The 17,826-nt window shown below is 38.7% G+C and overlaps 1 protein-coding gene across 5 annotated transcripts in view; it reads right to left on the bottom strand.

Moving 5' to 3' along the window:
• Positions 1–1,270: 1,270 nt before the first annotated feature.
• Positions 1,271–17,826, bottom strand: part of LOC109425050 (connectin-like) — a 453,200-nt gene continuing 436,644 nt past the window's right edge. For all 5 annotated transcript variants that reach the window (XM_062856048.1, XM_062856050.1, XM_029871950.2 and 2 more), the window contains 2 exons: positions 17,571–17,787; positions 1,271–2,381 (listed from right to left, as the gene is read on the bottom strand). In XM_062856048.1, the coding sequence (XP_062712032.1) occupies positions 1,900–2,381; positions 17,571–17,787 (699 nt within the window). In that variant the 3' untranslated portion in view covers positions 1,271–1,899. The remainder of the gene's footprint in view (positions 2,382–17,570; positions 17,788–17,826) is intronic.

The following is a 17,826-nucleotide window of genomic DNA, read 5'->3' on the forward strand; positions in this document are numbered from 1 at the left end:
GAAACGGGATGCCCGATTAGGATTAGTTTTCCTAGACAAAACCAAGCTATGAACACAGCGACAAATGCTGTGAACTAAAAGGCAAACTGTCAACTAAAATACAATTCCAGCATGACTGATGGACACAAACCCTTACATGAAACCTCGTCATCCTGTGATCGGAAGGAGTTATCCATTTGGATAACAGGGCAAATTTATGTTATGTGTCGTGTTATGTCAATGTGTGATGTTTCTTGTTTGTTCATTTGTAAGGTTATGTGTGCCGTAATATGTTAATCCTTTGTAATAATTCATTTCTTTTATTTTTGTAACATGGATCTTAAAGATATCTGAATTTCGCGACATTTGTAGCCTTTAACGTGAAAAATAAATGCAATGAGAAACCATTTTATATTCTTGTTGACACGTACATCACCACATCAACATTCACATCCAAAATCTATATTTTATTTCTGTTTTACACAATATTGAGTATCATTGAAGCATCGAATCCCATTCCGCCACAATACGATTAACACAAGACCTGCAATAAATTTTCCATCAATCTATTAAAAGCTTTCCAAGAACTCCATCCTTTCATAAAATCAACGATGACCCCTACTTGAAGATACAATCGACAACCGACCAAAAAAAAACGCTAAAATCTCACCGGCTTCATTGCATTTCCACTGATCTGCAAATTTGATTTGCCGGAACCACCACAACCGGGGCCGGCAGCCAGCAGCCACCAGCCATCAGCAGCCGGAGGTTCAATTTCACAGTCGAACCGTTTGGTGCCGGGGAGGAAGGGTATGTGGACGAACGGAATAAGCGATGATCCGATTTCGATTCGAGATCCGTTACCAACCGCCAGCCACCGCGTAGAATTGTACATCATGAAATCATTTAATGCACCTAAGAGGGGGGTATTCGGGCGTGAATTGACCCTACCCAGTCTCAAATTGAATGTTTTCCATCAGAAAATTATGCGAAACAAGAACGACTGGAACACTTTTATAGAAACTGATCACCGTTAGGTAGCACATTTCACCCCACTTTCCCCACTTACCTGTGCTTGTTTGGTCGGGACCCGGTCGAGAGATATAAAACCGATTTGCATAACTCAAAATCATCCTTTTTCGTCCATGGTCGAACGCCAAGGTTGGCGCTGCTGCTGCTGCTGCAATCGATATCGAGAAAAGGTGCCGAAGGATTCGCATCAACGGGAATATGATATCATCCGGAACAGGCGAGAGACAAAAAAAACGAGAGACAAGACGTCGTCAGCGAATTCGCTTTGAAAATCAATTTTTATTGCTTTATCAAAAATAATTCTAAAAAGTAGATTTTCAAATTCTTGGTTTTCATCTGCTTCCGCTCGGGATTTATTAGTTCCACATTGTTTTCTTGTTTTATTCTGATTTGTTACTTACTTATAATGAAGTGACTGAAGAGATTTCACTACTTTTAAAATTTACTTTCATAATTCATTTCGGCGATTGGTTTCTGCTTAGTTCCTTAATGTCTCACTTAATCATCACTTGTTTCTCTCTTGGTTACTCCTTTATTTATTGTGTAGAAGAATCTGCATGTTTGTGTGTGTGTGAGTGTGATTTATCGACATTTTATTGTTTAGCTTAAATCTATCTTTACCGGTTAAAAGAGAAGTAGCTATAAAGATCAGGAGGTTTTCTCGGGGACACAAATAGTCGTTCTCCGATTTCGGACCGGGGACCGTTCACATTACATCCTAGTTTGGTAGCGCAGTTCTTACGAGGGGTAGTATGACTTCTTCGTCTTCTTCTTTTTCTTAAAATCATGCAGCTTACATTAGTTCTCTCGTCCATCTTTGTCTTTTAGCTTCGACTGTTCACTTTTACACGTCTAATACATACACAGCGGGAAAATAAGTTATCGCATTTACCATCTAACACTAGAGATCACCACTAAGCCTACGGAGGAAACGAGAATGCAAGCTAAAGCGGAAACAAGCGTTCTACTGCTACTCGGCCGGATGGCACTACCGCCCGAAGGCATCCACGGGAGATCCAGAATGCCTTTGGATGCTCGCGGGTTTGGGCCATCAGTGGGGCCAATCAGTTCCTCCGGGCAGTACAACTTATCTTTGCCCACTTTGAACAGGAACACCACCTCGGGCTTTTCCTCTTCGATGGATTCGTTATCCAAAGCAGCATCCTCAAAGTAGTCACCATCTTCGTCCAAGGGTGACTCCAAGAAGGAGGAGTCGGGTGCCTGGTTTTGCCGAGGGTTGCTGTTGTAGGAGTTCTTGTTGCCCATGGTACATTCGATTTTGTTCAAGCTTTCGCGGAGGTCTTCGTTGCGGGTGCGGTTGTTCAGATCGTATACCCAGGACAGCCGGCAGTCACAGATGAGATGGTTATCTGGGGGAAAATAAAATAATAAGGCACCGTTAGTCGAGAAGAGACTGATCACTTCTGATTAAATTCTGAATTGATTCCTTTACACTTAATGAAATGACAACACAAAATGACTAGGTGGGCATGGAACTAGAAGAGAACGTCATAAAACCTTGCTAAACTACACCAGCTGAAAATATCTTCCATATATTGAATCAAAGTCGATTCAAATTGAACTGAATGTAGGACCAATAATAGTGATATCGAAAAGTGGTTAGAGGAAAGATATGGTCAGAAAAGAGACGAACCAGCCAAGGGCTGAAAGTCTCTTAAATAAAGATAAATCAATCAATCAATATGGTCAGAAGGAGTAAATATCAAAGCGCAGAGGAAAGTCTTCTCTCATGCACTAGATAAAAGACTTTGTCACTCCAAAAGTAAACAGAGAGATTTGAGAGAGGTTCAAGACTAGGTTTTAAAGGCATCATTCGCGGAGGTAAGAAATTGGTTCTCAGAAGTTAGGAGTGGTATGGGCGGGTGTTGACAAGGGAGGTCTTGGAGAGAGACGGTTTCACGAGAGTTAAAGGGAATTCCCAAATGGGTTTCAGGGGGTTCCAGGGGAACTTCAAGGAAATTACAGTGGTTTCAGGGATGCTCCTATGAGAATACAGAGTTTTATTAGATTTCGGGGAGGTTTCATTCAGAGAGTCCCATAAGGGTTTTATATGAGTCACTTTGAAGGACAAACATTTAGAGCAAATTCTCCTGAAACTCTTAAAAAGCCCTTTCAAACAATCTCAAACCTTCATGAATAGGGATGTGGTGCCGGTCCCAGTCAACACACGATCGCATATGATGTTGCATAGGATGCTAAAGTGGAGGCGATATACGCACACTTTACACGCGGTTAAATGGGAGCAGGTACGCATATGGTCTCCAATTTAGCATCCTATTCAACATCATATAAGACTTTGTGTTAACTGGGGTAGTACCGGTACCGAAAATCCCGGTATAACCGACCAATTTTTGGTACCGAAATACCGGTACTGACTGAGCCTTGGTACCGGTACTTTCGGTACTGGGAAATCTTGCCCGGAGTGTTGAAATCCGGACATTAGTATAGGGTAGAAGCTTCAGTTTTGGCCAGTCCGGAGTTTTGGCCATAGTGCGGTTTTGAGCCTGTTGCGATCTAAATCAGCGTAAATTTATTTTTTACAAGTTGATCCTAATACAATATGATGATTACAGCTATGAAAACCACACATTTTGATTAAAAACTGGAAGAAAAAAATATATTTCCTTAAAAAATCTGCTCCCATATATCTATTTTGGCCAGGGTGCTTCTAATTTGGCCACTCCCATAAGAAATACACGTGATTGGCCAAAATAGAAACCAAACTTAAGAATATGGCCAAAACTGCGGCAGAGCTTCTATTTTGGCCAGTGCCACTTTTAATACAAAAATCAAGTATTGGCATGATTTCTGCATTTTTCCTTCAAAATATAGATTGAAACCTTTCTTTTGACGCATTGGTTGTTTTCATAGGATTATTGGTTATTTTTATAAAAATGATTTCCCTTAGACTGGCCAAAACCGGTGCCCGCACCCTACCTAATATGCAATGGAAATAAACGAAAACATTTAAAACCTAGCCCTATGACAAACAAACGTTTCATATATGAAACCTTTTTGCAAATCCGGAACATCATAGCAATGCAATGATTGGTTTCGTGAACGTTCAATGTTGGAAATGGATTGACTAGCTTTGAATAAAACTTCCTTGTTTTTCTTAGTTTTTGGAAGGAATCAAGGAAAAATCAGTTCAATTTTCTTCTGTCTTCATCTAGCAGCAATTTCTCTGATTTCATTGTACGTAAGGTTCTTCTTGTTTTATTTTAGACTGGCTAAGGTGCCTGTAAAACTGCTCAGAAACTAAACAATAATAGCTCTAAAATCAGTTTCATACAACAAATTTCTTTCTATATTTTTTTTTATCTATCTATAATTTTTGTTCAATTTAGAATGTCATGGTTAGATTTGATGATATCCCTGAAAACCGGAATTCACAAATGTCTGTCAAATGGTAGATTTTAATGTACAGAACAGATTACTCTTCATTTTAGTGAACATTTTACAGTATCGGTAATTTACCGGTACTACCGGTACTGTAAGCCTCAGTACCGAAATGTCGGTACTCATCAAAAGTGGTCGGTACTGCGACCCCTATTCATGAACCCTGTTAAAACTTCTCAAACCCTTATAAAACCTCTGAGTACGTCGTCTGATACTCCTTGAAATCATCACCCTTGAAACCCCCTTTTGAATTATCTGAAACCCACCTGCAGCCCATGAAAGCCTCCTAAAATTGTCTGAGCCTAGGGAAGCTCCATTATATTCTAGAGAAACCTTCTTAAACCCCCTTAAAACTCATAAGCCATCTTATAAGCATTGCCCCCGATTAATCGGTTAGGCTATAGAAACCTTTGCAGCATTCTACAGACCTCAACAACATTTTTTTCCCCTTACGCTCTTATTCTTATTTGATCTAATTCAAATTTTGCTATATTACGGGGAAATCCTTGAAGGAATTCCGGGAGACATCTCGTGAGGAATGCAAGGAAGATTACTGGAAATAATCCCAGGAGGAACCCTGACAGAGGGCTATACCACATTTGGCATAATGCCATTTGGCATAATGTCATTTGGCACAATGCCGTTTTGCATAATGCCATTTGCCATGAAGACCATTTGGCATAACGGTCGTTTGGCATAATACGAAGAACAGCCTTCTTGGTAAGAATGTGCATAATCCTTGTTATGCCAAATGGCCTTTATGCCAAAAGGCATTTTGTCAAACGGCATTATGCCAAATGGCGTTATGTCAAATGGGGTAGAGCCCTGACAGAATTCGGGAGGAATTCCGGCAGAAATCCTTCAAGGAATCCCGGAATTAACTCTGAAATAAACTTAGGAAAGAAACTTAGGAAAAATGTTGTAATCTCATGAAGTCTGAGATTCTTGAAGGAAATCAGAAAGGATTCCTGCACAAATCATTGAAAAAATGTCGGAATGATTCTCTAGATACTCTGGAGAAATCCCTGAAAGAATCCTAGCAGAAATCACAAAAATTAATCCAGGAAATGCGGTACACCAGATAGAGGTAGGTGAAAGCTTTGCGCAACTAACTCTTATACATTTTTAAAAGGTGTCAAGGAAAAAAAAACTTTGTCAAAACATAGCACAATTCAGCGCAAAGCTTTTAGCAGCATACGAGGGACGGTGCAAGTTTATGTTAGTTTTTTGTAAAAAAAAAGTATTTCGTCAAATTCAAAAGCACAATGTCATGTCTTAAAAATAAATTAAAAGATCCCCTGAAGAAGGCCGAGTCCAATGGCCGAAACGTCGGAATTAAACAAGAGTAGCACTTGTCTTGATTTTACGCTAGACTGAAAAGCCACCCGAAAACAATCCAGGAAGAGTCAATGAAGGAATCGCGGAAAAAATCTCTGCCGGACGCCGGAAAGAATCCTGAATAAAGAAATCCAGAATCCATGGATGAATTTTTGGAAGATTACCAAAATGAAAGCAGGAAGAAATCTCGGGCAAAATCAATTTAAAAATCCAAAACAGAATTCCCTAAAGTTATCTTGGGAATATCCCAGATGAAAAAAATCAGGAGGAAACCCCAAAGGAATCTTCCAGGTATTCTGGTGGATCCGTATAACAAGTGATATTTTATTAAGTTTTGTGGGGACAGCATACTCTTTAAATGCTATAATCTTTTCAACATGTCCTATGAATTACCACCATGATGTATAAAAAATGTTTATAGAATCACACAGCGTTCAAAACTTGAAGATCCCGAAGTGATGGCTGGCAATCCTTCTTCACCCCATTAATCACCGTATTGTTTACTTTTATGACGACAAACATATTTTGAAGCTTATGTTCTTATTAAAAATTAAAAAAAAATGTAAAATGCAACGTGAAAATGGCGTTGCATTACTTTTTGTGACAACATAAATAAGTAACCATTGAATAAATGTCTAGCGACCCCCCTTTTGTCGTTTTGGTTGTCAACCTTTTCTTCTTCTCGAAATCCATTTGTATTGTTACTAGTTGTCGTTATCTAAATATCAACGAAAAGTCCCCATAATCCCATCCCCTCAAAAAAAAAAATAAACATTGTTCTCTCTAACCTCGACCAAACGTAGAGTTTAACGGTTCCTCAAAACTAACATAGTATAAAAGAAAACCCCCTTAAAAATGTAAAATTTATTTCAAATGAAATTGACTCCTTTATTTCCAAGGCGTATGAACTTTCAAATAAATGATTAAAGCAACATGCGACATATGCTTGAAAAGACTGTGTTGGAAGAATGTACTGATATCTATAGATGTATCTTCTTCGGATCCCTATTATGTACCGTCAAGGCGCCATTCACCGTGGGGGCTCCATTCACCGTGTGCCTTCGAATATTTTTTCATTATTTCCATATTATGATTGAATGATATGACAATTTCCCTTCAATTTCACCAATACAACACTAATGTATTGTTACCATGTCAAAACACTCATTAAAAACATTTAAAAGTATCATTTTGACACTAAAGTGTGTTCACATGAAGCGGGTTTCTGCTCGTTCACTGCATTCATGGTGAAAGAACGAAAACTGCGCTAAGGTGATTTAAGGACAAGGTATTTGGAGTACATAGCTCAAAATTTCTAGAGCACCGTTTTTAAGAACCGTTGAATGGATTTGGATAAAAATGCATCACGCTAATTGTTCAGTGGTTGTCAACAGCGTGATGCATTTTAACCCAAATCCGTTCAACGGTTCTAAAAAACGGTGCTCTAGAAATTTTGAGCTATGTACTCCGAATACCTTGTCCTTAAGCGATAAACTAAATGTAGTAACGTTTTTATTCCACCAGGAAGCAATTAAATTCACATATCAGGTATGTATTTTGCATTACCGAAGTAAGTTTAACAAGAAAGTACGATTACTCGTACTTTTTAATTGAAACCAAAAAGGCACGGTAAATGGGTACCCTAAAAGTCAATGGTCTCCATTCACCGTGCCCCATATTGTCCCATATATCTAGAAAAAATCGAAAATTTGAAAATTCGTTTTTTCAATAAAATCTTGCAAGTTATTACTTGAAATGAATTTAAACGAAGAAAATTCCCTTGGCTGGGTTGTTTTGATCATTTTTAAACAAAGTAGAATAAAATTTCTCATACACGGTGAATGGGTCCCTACTACCACGGTGAATGGTGACTTACCACGGAATTAGGCGACCCTACTACCCTTTACTAATTGTACTATATCACCAAATTTTGTGAAAAATTGTCTACTTCTGTGAATATTTCTTTAATTTTAACCTATAATGAAGGCAATCAAAAGCGGCACCAACAATGTTTATAGGACTGGTGTCAAATGACAGCCCTTATTTGCCCCGAATCCTCTTAAATCCACGGTGAATGGTGCCTTGACGGTAGAATGTGGAAAAACCACGAAGATAGATACACCGCACAACCATGGTTTTGGAGATACAATTAACCTTCACGTTCCGACCTCCGATAACTCATTTTCAAAATGCTCGCATTTCGTCAATTTTCATCCAATTTTTTTTAAGTCGCCCTCGATCGATCATAAATTGGTGCTTGTTTATTACACTCAAGTGGCCATTTAGTATCCCGAACCATTCCGGATTGTACGGGGTCGGGGGGTGGGGAAGGGATCTGTTTTGCCGAATGGCTAAAGGTGATTATTTCGTGTGTTTAAGAGGCCCCGCGGAACCTGTTCCTGGTGTTCCGCAGCAGCCATATCAGTTGATACATACTTAAGTCATTTTTTTCTGGCCCATACTTTCAAAATCATGAAGATTGATACGTCGCTCGGCATGTTTTGGTTGCAAACCAGAAATGTCCCCGATGACACATCCGTGGAACCTGTGCTATATGTTCCGGTGTGGCCATATTGGTTGATACATACTTCTGTCTATCGTTTCTGGCTCAGTCATTTGAAATCATGATGATTGATATGTCGCAAGGCATGTTTAGGTTGAAAACCAGAAGTTTCTCCAATGAGGACCCGCGGAACCTGTAACGGGGATCTGGATGGGCCAACTTATTCAAATCTGGTTATAGCCGTTGTGTTTCACTGTTCGCAAATATCCTTGAAAATCGATAGTTCAAATACAATAACACACGAAATGATCACTTTAAGCCATTTTGGCAACTCCCTGACCCTAACACATTCCGGAATATCGCCGGAATGGTTCCGGATATTGCATGGCCACTTGAGTATAATAAACTAGCACCAATTTATGATCAATTGAGGACGACTTCAAAAAAAAAAAAAAAAATCGGACGAAAATTGACGAAAAGCCAGCATTTTGAAAATAAGTTGTCGGGGGTCGGCTACGTGAAGGGTAAATAAACCTCGAAACAGGTTCCCCAGCGCCCATTCCGATGGCCACCATAGGGCCTGAGCGGGTTTGAAGGCCTATTTGTGTCCTGCCGGACAGCTACCCTCTGTCTGAAAAACATTGCTGAAGACACCAACATTCAATCTAGCAAAGCATTTGATCTACAACTAGATGTCTTTAGCCGTAACGTTTTGCAAAACACTGTTTTCATGCGAGCGTAACGCTGCGCTTCCAAAACTGAATCAAGAATATTTCCTAAACTATACATTTCTCAGTAAAACTCACTTCGGCAATCTTGTTCACATCAATCCAAAGAAGAAATGTCTAGAAGACTCTATTATTCAAAACCTCATAACAGAGCTAATATACGCATTTCAGTTTGAAAATTCAAAAAAGAAGATTTCTGCGATGGTGTCCCGTTACGAAATGTAATATGTTATATAAAGTAAATTGGAACCAAAACCCCATAGAACAAGTATTGCATCAGGAAGTACATCTAATAAGCTTGTTATAAAACCTGTTAAACCATATGATCATGAACATTATTTTCGATTGCAGACGTCATTTGTTTACGAAAGTTAGATCCTCGCGGTGTCCCGTTACGCTGGAATGTGTCTATAGATGAATCCTGGGAAAAGATCTTGAAAGACTTCAGGAAAAAGTCCAATGAGATATCTATATAGAAAGGGTATCCTGGAAAGGGATCCAGGAAGCAATTCCCAAAGAAATCTCATGAGGAATTCTTGAAAGTATTCCAGAATGAACATCTGGAAGAATCTCTAGATGATACCTGGGAACAAAATTGTAAAAATACCGGGAGAAATCAATTAAGGGAATCCTGGAGGAAGTCGGAAAGGAATCCCTGAAGAAAGCTCAGCAGAAATTCATAAAGGAATACCGGTAGAAAACCCAGGAAGAATTTTGGAGAAATCCCTGAAGTAATCTCTTGAATAATCGAACAAAGAGTCACTGAACGAATCCAAGGAGAAATCCTGGGAGAAATCAGTGTTAGAACCCCGGGAAAATCTCTAATATAAAGTAAATGTTTGAAGAAATTCCTGAAAAAAAAAAAAACATGTATCCCCAACGCAATCCCGAAATGGAGCAGCGATGGGAAATGTCACACAATTTCATGAAAAAAAATCGTCATGACACTCAAATTTCTATCATTTTCGGTGCAAATTTCCGTCTGTGATTATAAGTAATCCATAATGATGATTAGTTCGGGAAATTCAATGATATTGTCGTTTTTTAACTACGGACAGTGATGGAAGCAAACAACAAAAATGCATTTTCATCATATTTTCCAGCCCTGCTTGGGATGAATAACTGAAGGAACGTTGGAAGTAGTTACTAAACCTTAATAACAAAGGAGTTCCAGGAGAAACCAATGTTGGAAAGTATCCATGGAGAAATCTATAACATTTTGGGGAGATTACTTGGGAGGGGTATCTCTTTCGGAAATACGACTGAAGCTTTGTACTGTTAGGGTTGGCCTCGCAGTCTTAAGGGGAATGGAAAACGCTAACTTTGATAATTACCGACGTTTCGTTCCGATTGGGACTTTTTTAAGAGATAAATCTTTAAGGTTTTTGACCAAAAACAGTTTTGCTGAACTTAAACAGTCATACGTTCGTTTTGGTTTACTTTAAGTCCGATCGAGTATGGACCATCGTGATGTGAACAAACTGTTCTTTGTCCAGCGGTCTGGAATTAGGGCTATATCTTTCACCAATACTGGGACACTCCAGAAAAATCCATGAAGGAACCCTGGGAGAAATCCTTAAAATAATCCCAAGAGGAATCCATGAAATAATCTAATGTAGATAGGAATTCTTAACCGAATTCCATAAGAAAAACCTAGAGGGATCCTTGACAGAATTCTGGAAGAATTCTTGAAGAAATCCTCAGAGAAATACCTATAGAAAAAAATGGGAAGCATCAATCGAAGAACCACGGAGAGAAACCGGAAAACGATCCGGAAGGAATGGACGCAGAAAGAATCTGACACGAAAATGACAGAAGAAATCTTTGAAAGAATCTCGGGAGAAATCAATGAAGAAATTCCAGGCATTGTATGTAGATCAAGATAGCCAACATATAAATAATATCAGTGCCATCTAGTGTTGTAATTTTTTTAATAATCTTTTTAACACATCAATGAACAATGAATGCTGAACAGTGGGAGTATTTGCTGTAAATTGGCTGGTTAATAGTGCAGAAGCTGAACACAATGATAGCTGAATGTTCGTCTAAAGTACGGCATTAGGGTGGGGCTAATTTTGTAAAAATCTCTCCGGGATATGATTTTTCAAGTGGAAAGTGATCTACTAGTCGAAATATGTGAGCTGTACAAAAATGAGCAATTTTGGTTGATATATAAGGGGGGTGCAAAGGGTTTAAGTGAAATTTTTGCTAGAACAAACCTTCAAAAAACATTTTAAAATTAATTTTCAAACATAACATTTCTAGACTAAATCGGTGATTCTAGAACCTGAATCTACTAGTCGAAATATGTAAGCTGTACAAAAATGAGCGATTTCGGTTGATATTTAATGGTGGCGCAAAGGGTTTTAGTGAAATTATTGCTAAAACAAACCTTCAAAAAACATTTTCAAATTTTTTTCAAACATAACCATTCTAGACTAAACTGGTGATTCTAGAATTCAATTGGGCCAAATGAATGCTCAAAATGTTGATATCTCCGCTGGTTTCCGAGATATTTGAAAACAATTTCATATTTTGGTATCTAACCCAAAAAATACCGAAATACGATTTTTTTTCAAATATCTCGGAAACCAGCGGAGTAATTGCAATTTTGAGCACAAGTTTGGCTCAATTGAGTTCTAGAATCACCAGTTTAGTCTAGAACGGTTATGTTTGAAAATAATTTGAAAATGTTTTTTGAAGGTTTGTTTTAGCAATAATTTCACTAAAACCTTTTGCGCCACCATTAAATATCAACCGAAATCGCTCATTTTTGTAAAGCTTACATATTTCGACTAGTAGATCACTTTCCGCTTGGGAAATCATATCCCGGAGAGATTTTTTTTTTCAAATTAGCCCCACCCTAGTATGGCATGTTCAACCTCATTAATCAACAATGCATAATGGCTGAATTGAATAATCTACATCTGTTTAACCAGCTTTAAAACACACACAAACATTCAGAATAATTTATCTGTTGAACTTTATTCAAATAATTGTTGACAGCTGAATAAGTCAAGTTTTCGTCGTGTCTACATCGCTTCTTCAACCTCACTACAGGCCCAATTCAACTTATGTTCTTGATAATTCAGACACAACAAGTGATGCTCTCGTATTCGACTATACGTATACAGTTGTGTGTGGTGTAGTTGCTAAGGTGAGTAACTATGAATCAGGAGGACAGACTTCAATTGACAGTTTTTCCCATAATTTTATATATACATTTCAATACATCTGTACTGTGAATTGAAACCTGCAATGGGTGAAAAGAAGCTAAGTGCTGTTTTTAACTTTTGACCAGAATAAATCAATTTTATTGATTGCTGATTAAGCGCATATTAAGCTTTAAATCAGCCTTTCAAAGAACCTCAAACCAGCTATAAGTTGAATACAATCACCAAAATTAGATGTTTTGGAGTTGAATAAAGAATTACACCTCCTGTATGTGTTTTCTAATAAAGTCTGCTTTAAAATAGTTGAAGAAACGTTTATACAGCATCGAATTGTTATCCAGGATGGCTCTTACACGCTCAAACGGTTTTGCTGATGACGCCATATTTGTATTAACAATAATAGTTTTTTTTCACCAGTGCCACTTGTTATATGTATTTATTGGTAATGATAAAATTACGGACTGAGCGTTTAGACAAAAAACCAAGTGCACTAAAACCTCTTTTTACGCATGTTATATTTATGCACTTTTAATTTATGGACCTTTTTAAAGCCTTGCATAAAAAGAGGGAAGTCTACTCAGAACTAATATTGTGCATATGATTATTTAATAATGACGGGAACTATTGCAATGGCGGCCAGGGGGTGTTTATAGGGGAGAGCAAAGGAATTCCTTCGGTTACAGCGGCATTTCCGGGGGTCGAAAGAGAGGAGATCTCAGAGGGGAGGGCGGGGAGTTTCGGTAGTCTGAGGGGGTTTCGAAAGCATTGCGGAGAGTTTCAGAGGATTTTCGACGGATTTTGAAGACGTTACAGACACGTTTCCGGGGGTTATGGAGAATCTCAGGTGCGTTACATATGGTCCAAGTGGGTTTTAGGGGGATTTTACAGGCAGCAGAACATGTGAAAAGGGCCTATGTGCTTTTTGTAAACAAACATGATTCGGTCGCTGTAGGGCTCAACTGCATCTCCCACAAATATCAGAACCCTTAACAGATAACCCGAAGATTGCTCTTTTTGATAAGGGTGTTGATGCGCGTGGGTGGATGCAGTTGGGCCATACAGCGACCGAAACATGTTTGTTTACATAAAGCACTTAGGCCCTTTTCACATGTTATGCAAGAAAATCCAGCATTTTTGGTAGGATTCAGAGGCATTACGGAAGCGTTACGAAGGAGTTTTCGGGGATTTAAGCCTGTCAGGTGCGTTACATGGGTTCCGAGGTGGTTTAAGGGGGATTTTACCGCTCCTGAAATACCCTTTGATTTAACGGTATTTTTGAAAACCCCTGATACGGCCATGCTTGAAACACCCCTTAAATCTCAGTAGTCCCTTGAAATCATCATAATCAATTTGAAATGCCTCTGAACCCCCTTTAGACGCCTTTAATGATGATATGATGATATTGTTCTACCATCTATTGTAGCAAGGCAGCTGCCTATAGCACTGGAATAATCTGAAAAGCGATTTGATCAAGATTGTACTGTTGTTAGTGGTCAGTCATTCTCCTGTATGAAGGGCCAAAAAGGGTTGTGCGGACCCGCAAGCAGAGACACTTGCGCGAAACCTGCGTCAGGGGAAAAGAATCCCCTTCCAAAAGAAAGTTCTCACGAACAACTGCAAAATGAAGCCCTCGATTGACAGAATACTCCCAATAGATGGGGTCGAAGAGCTCGCCCTCAATCCACGAAATGTTAACAACAAGGAGGAGGCAGTTCCAAGCTCCTGTCCAAATTGTTTCAATCGGGTGCCCTGATGGTCCCTCCCTTTCCCAATACATGATGAGATATGTATGTATATGTAATGTATGTCAGTGTGTGTTGTGTATGTTTTGTTATACATTTGTTTGAAAAACAATCATAATCATGATTAATAAGCATTTATAAACAAAACATTAACATGATTACTACTGAAATAAAATGTGGATTAGCAACAAAACATTAAAAAAGAAGCACATCAAATCTCGATCCTGGAATGGCTGCTCACCACTGATCGGCCACTTTAAGTATGAAAACATTAACAAGATCGAAATTTGATGTGGTGGTAGATCTTACGCCGCAACGCACCATTCTAAGGTGATCTACCCACGTTACGGGGCCCCTTTTAGACGCCTTTAATAGGGTCAAACCCGCTGGAACGCACTTGAGAACTCCTTGAAACGCCCCTGATATGCTATCAAACGTTCCTGAAATACTATTAAACGTCCTTAAAACCTCTAGGAACACCCTTAAAAATATTCCTGACACAGCGTGTAAGTCTCTTAAATGACTCTGAAAAATTACTCTTTAATACCTTGAAACGCCCTTCAAACACTGTGCAACCCTTTTTAAGGCTCCTTAGATCCCTTGAATTTTCCTTAAAGCACCTTGAAACATAACCCTGAATTCGGCGTAATCCCATTACAACGCCAATAAATCTTGACAGAATGCCCTTAAAAGGATCCTCAAATTCCCAGATTCAACCCCTTTAAACGCCCCTGAATCCCTTTGGAAACCATATTTTTGGGCTCTTCGAGAACTTTCGGAAAACCCCCTAAGCCGCACCTCAAATGCCCAGGAGCAAGATCTGTATTCGTGAACTAGATTTCCTCATTAAAGCCCAAACTGCATACATTTGCATAAATTTCCCCCTTTTTATGCCTTTTTTAATTTATACAGTCCCAGCCATGTGCATAAAACAGGTTCCAGTGTATCTTTTTGTTGGGCTAAGACTTAGTGTGAACATTTCTAACTAGAGATCATTTGAATAGACGAGTTATATTCGGATGAACAACTCCTCTATAGATACAAATCTTAATTTTTAGTCCATGGTTAAGATATCAGGAAAACAAATTAACTTTACATCATATGCAATTTTTGCAACAACGTTTGCGCCACTAAGTGAGGAAATTCTGAAACATGTTTTTCGCTATATACGTATGGAGTATGGATCTGCTGAACCACTTCACAGGGCGTTCGGAGTATCTGTCATATTAAAAAAAAACACTGAATGTTGCTAGAATTGCTCAATCAGGTCATGCTAGGAATCCTCTTGGAATTCTTGGTGATCTCCCAAAAGAAATTTCAGAAGAAATCCCAGCTGAAAATGCTTGAGAAACCCTAGCATTAATTCCTAGAGAAATCAAAGTAGGAATATCTACTGATACTGTAAGACGAATTCCTTAAGGAATCCTTGAAGAAATCTCTCATCTTCATTTAGGGGGTCGAGAGGGACTGTCGGAGGGGGGGGGGGGGCGAAATTTCTATGGTGGGTCGCTAAAAGTACAACTGCTGGCAAAAGGGAGTCGCGCACTGGAAAGTTTGAGAACCTATGCTCTATAGCAATCCTTGGAGGGATCACAGAAGAGATTTGTAAAGGAACTCTTACAGATCTCTCTGAAGCAATCTTAAATAAAATGTTCTGACTTTATACAAATTCCATCAGCCATTTTTGGAGTAATTCCAAGAGGATTTTTTCAATAATTTTTTTAGGATTGCCTTATGTGATTCTCAAGAAATTCCTGCTAGGATTGCTGAAAAAATACGTATTTTCAAGTATTTCTTTGGTAATTCTCCAAGGATACTTTCAGATTCAGCTCTGAAAAATCTTCCAGAAATTCCTCCTGTGGTTCCTTCACAGATTTATCCAAGGATTCTTCTAGGAATTATTTTTAAGATTCCTCCAGAAATTTCTGCAAGAATTCAACCAAGAATTCTTCTGGCATTACTACTAGAATTTCTTGCTGGGATTACTTCAGAAATTACTGAAGTTTATTCATGCATTCCTGTAGAAAAGCAGTATTTCCGCTGGAAATCCTCTTGAGCTTATTTCTCCAGGGCTGGTATTCTAATTCCAATAGACATTTATAATAACAATCTACCGGATTTTTTTTCAAAGTTTTCCATGCAAAACCTACAGGTACCACTAGGTATTACTGGAGAACTCTAAACAGTAATAATTGGAGAAATTCTATCTAAAAATGCTTGAGAACTCTCAGCAAGAATTCCCAAAGAAATTCTAACAGAATTTCCTGAAGTAATTATTTAAGCAATAACACTAAGAAAACACTGAGCAATTTTTAGAGAACCCTTGAAAAATCTGTGAAGTAATCATATCGAGATTTCCCTTGAGACCTTACTACAGGGTCTAGAAGGAAAATTTGGAGGAACCCCAGTAAGCTTTCCTAAAGGAACTCTAAGAGCAATTGCTATAGAAATCTTTTGAGAAATTCTGTTGAAATTCCTTCAGGAATGCCTGATGGGTTATGCTAGAAATTTTTGCCGCGATTCCTTCGGAAATTCGTTTATGGATTTCCCTAGGAATTCAGGCCAAACATTTGTATAGATCCTGAGTGCAGATGAGAGGCTCTCTTTGAGTCTCCTCTCTTTCGATTATAACGTGTTTGTATTTATAAATTTTGATTTACTTCTTGCGTCGGAAGGAAGATTAAACAATCCTTTTCCGATCAACACATCACAAATTATCAAAATGTCCACTGTGACATCGTAATAATTTAAAGAGAATCGGAACAAAGAGAGCCTCTCTTTTGCAGATTGGACCTTTAGATATGATTGTCGCCAATTCCTTTCAGATTTTTTACAGAAATGCTGCGATTTCGTCATGAGCAGCTGCTAGATTTCACCAAGCATTCTTGATGAGATTTCTCAAGCATTTTCGAATGGTATTTATAAAAAAAGAAGACTGAAGACATAAGTAACAAGGCAACGGACAACACACTGGAGCAGCATTCGTACCCACACTCCGAGGCTTACGATACGCCTAGACGACTGCCGCCACTAACCGCACCGTGCGGTCCGCACGGCCACGAAGCCCACAATGCAGTTGTTGCTCTTAGGAGTCCTTCTGAAATTCCTGGAAAATTTTCAGGAATCGCTAGAAAAATCCCAGCAAAACTTATCAGAGGATTCCCACCCCAAAAACCTGGAGCAATTCCAGCAGTATTCCAGGAGCAATTCGAACAGAAATTTTCAAATGAATCTGAAGAAGATTTCCAGTATGATTACTAAGAGAAACTCCCACAAGGATCCTTTGAAGAGTTCTGAAGGATTGCCCGGAAAAAAATCTCTTGATGAATTGCTGGAGGAATCCATGGAGAAATTACAACAGGGATATCTGGATGAATCCCATCAAAATAAAATTAGAGGAATCCCAGATAGCATTCTTGGATTAATTTTAAGGTGGAATTTCTTAAGAAATCCTTGTAAAAAGCTCTGGAATTTTTGGGGAAAACCCAGCAGGCATTCTTGGGGAATTTCCAAGAGAAATTTGTAGGTTATCGTCAATATAATATTTTCCTGTATTAAATGACACTTCTTACGTGGCTTATGAAAAATGCGAAAACTGAATCTGAATAAAAAAATGCATATGAATGAATGTATACGTATATATAACTAAACTCACCTCTAATCGACAGAATCGCACTATTGTTGACCAGATTATCCATGAGCGGTAGGATGTGACTATAGCTCAACGTTTCCAGCGCATTACCATCCAGATTCAACACCACCAGAGCCGACACGCTGGTGAACGTCCCACTCTCCAGCGTGGTCAAGCGGTTGTTCTCCAAGTGCAAGTAGTGCAGATTGTTCAGTCCATCGAATGCCCGTTCGTCCAGTTTCTGTTGGAGAGAATTTAACAAAAAAAAAACACTTGTTAG

Source organism: Aedes albopictus, chromosome 3, assembly GCF_035046485.1.
Source record: "Aedes albopictus strain Foshan chromosome 3, AalbF5, whole genome shotgun sequence".
In the NCBI taxonomy this organism is placed as follows: Eukaryota; Metazoa; Arthropoda; class Insecta; order Diptera; family Culicidae; genus Aedes; species Aedes albopictus.